Genomic DNA, 2,164 nt, shown 5'->3' with positions numbered 1-2,164 from the left:
TTGCTGGTTTCTGATTTCTGACTGGTTTCTGGTTTCTGGCTGTTTTCTGGTTTCTGACTGGTTTCTGACTGGTTTCTGGTTTCTTGCTGGTTTCTGACTGGTTTCTGGTTTCTGACTGGTTTCTGGTTTCTGACTGGTTTCTGACTTGTTTCTAACTGGTTTCTGAGTGGTTTCTTGCTGGTTTCTGGTTTTTGACTGTTTTCTGGTTTCTGACTGGTTTCTGACTGGTTTCTGGTTTCTGACTGGTTTCTGGTTTCTTATTTCTGACTGTTTTCTGATCGGTTTCTGGTTTCTGGCTGTTTTCTGGTTTCGGACTGGTTTCTGGTTCCTTGCTGGTTTCTGGTTTCTGACTGTTTTCTGGTTTCTGACTGGTTTCTGGTTTCTTGCTGGTTTCTGGTTTTTGACTGTTTTCTGGTTTCTGACTGGTTTCTGGTTTCTGGCTGGTTTCTGGTATCTGAGTGGTTTCTGTTTTCTGACTGGTTTCTGATTTCTTGCTGGTTTCTGGTTTCTGAGTGGTTTCTGGTTTCTGACTGGTTTCTGGTTTCTGGCAGTTTTCTGGATTCTGACTGGTTTCTGACTGGTTTCTGGTTTCTTGCTGGTTTCTGGTTTCTGACTGGTTTCTGGTTTCTGACTGGTTTCTGACTTGTTTCTAACTGGTTTCTGACTGGTTTCTGTGTGGTTTCTTGCTGGTTTCTGGTTTCTGACTGTTTTCTGGTTTCTGACTGGTTTCTGGTTTCTGGTTTCTGACTGGTTTCTGGTTTCTGACTGGTTTCTGACTTGTTTCTAACTGGTTTTGGGCTGGTTTCTGTCTCTGTTTCCAGAGCAACCAGTACATCTTCTCCGTGGTGGAGGAGGGATCTGATTCGCTGTTGCTCGGGCTGCGAGTCTCAGAGAACCGCCTCCACTTCCTGATCACGCGCCCCGGTGCGGGTGGGCGGAGCCGGCTGAGCTTTAAGGACGTTGGATTGGACGATAACCGCTGGCACACGGCGGTGCTGGCGGTCAGCGGAGCGTACGCCACGCTCACCGTCGACTGTGGACTGCCTCTGGAGCTGTGAGCCAATCACAACGCTTACATGCACATGATGGTTTAGATGTTTATTTATGTGTGAAATACTGGATCTGAAGTCTCCTTATAGAGACCTTAGTGGTCCCTAATACTGGATCTGAAGTCTCTTTATATAGACCTTAGTGGTCCCTAATACTGTATCTGAAGTCTCTTTATATAGACCTTAGTGGTCCCTAATACTGGATCTGAAGTCTCTTTATATAGACCTTAGTGGTCCCTAATCCTGTATCTGAAGTCTCTTTATATAGACCTTAGTGGTCCCTAATCCTGTATCTGAAGTCTCTTTATATAGACCTTAGTGGTCCCTAATACTGGATCTGAAGTCTCTTATGCGATGGGATCTGGTCTCCTGTCTCCCAGTAAACAGGTCCAGGCGTTCCCCGGCGCTCTGAGCACCAGAGGGTCCAGGTTCTTCATCGGCAGCCGGAGGATCACGAGGGGACGCTTCTCGGTGAGTCTGGGATCCGGATCAGGACTTCAGAAAGACCCTCGCGCCGCTTTCACAGTGCCAGTTGAAATAATACTTAATAATAATAATAATAATAATAATAATAATAATAATAATACATTATTAAGCCTGAGCTCGCTAGCTGACGCTAAGTTAGCGTTATTAGGGCAGTTGATACAAATGCTCGCATTAGCTAATCAATGCTAACTAGTTAGCGTCAGCTAGCCTGAGCTTGCTAGCTGACATTAGCTAACGCTAACTAGTTAGCTAGACAGAGCTACAGCCCTCGGGTAAGCGCTCACTGATAACTGGAACGAGTCGGTCTCGCCGCCATTTTGCCCATTAAATAAACCTGTATCTTTGTGTGTGTGTGTGTGTGTGTGTGTGTGTGTTCAGGGTTTATTGCGTCAGCTGGTTCTACTTCCTGGGTCGGACGCGACGTCCAGGCTTTGTCCGACCTCTGACCCCAGCGTGGCCGAGCTGTCCGTGCCCCGGGTCCTCAGGCCCCCCCCGCTCCAGCCAGACCACCGGGGACCGCCCTACCCGTACGGTGAGGAGAAGGGTGTGAGTGTGTGTGTGTTAGTGTATGTGTGTGTTTGTAAGTGTTTGTTTGTGTGTGTGTGTGTGTATGTGTGTGTGTGTGTGCA

At 47.4% G+C, this 2,164-nt stretch overlaps 1 protein-coding gene across 1 annotated transcript in view; it reads left to right on the top strand.

Annotated features, from left to right (window-relative positions):
• The window catches only part of LOC117953075 (thrombospondin-type laminin G domain and EAR repeat-containing protein-like), a 7,679-nt gene that overhangs the window by 1,913 nt on the left and 3,602 nt on the right, over positions 1 to 2,164 (top strand). The window contains exons 2-4 of the mRNA XM_034885790.1: positions 822 to 1,054; positions 1,430 to 1,520; positions 1,914 to 2,067. Coding sequence (XP_034741681.1) covers positions 822 to 1,054; positions 1,430 to 1,520; positions 1,914 to 2,067 — 478 coding nt within the window. The remainder of the gene's footprint in view (positions 1 to 821; positions 1,055 to 1,429; positions 1,521 to 1,913; positions 2,068 to 2,164) is intronic.

The sequence above is a fragment of the Etheostoma cragini genome, chromosome 11, assembly GCF_013103735.1.
Source record: "Etheostoma cragini isolate CJK2018 chromosome 11, CSU_Ecrag_1.0, whole genome shotgun sequence".
Classification (NCBI taxonomy): Eukaryota; Metazoa; Chordata; class Actinopteri; order Perciformes; family Percidae; genus Etheostoma; species Etheostoma cragini.
The sequence above is the reverse complement of the archived record's forward strand: the minus strand, read 5'-3'. Positions and strand labels throughout refer to the sequence as shown.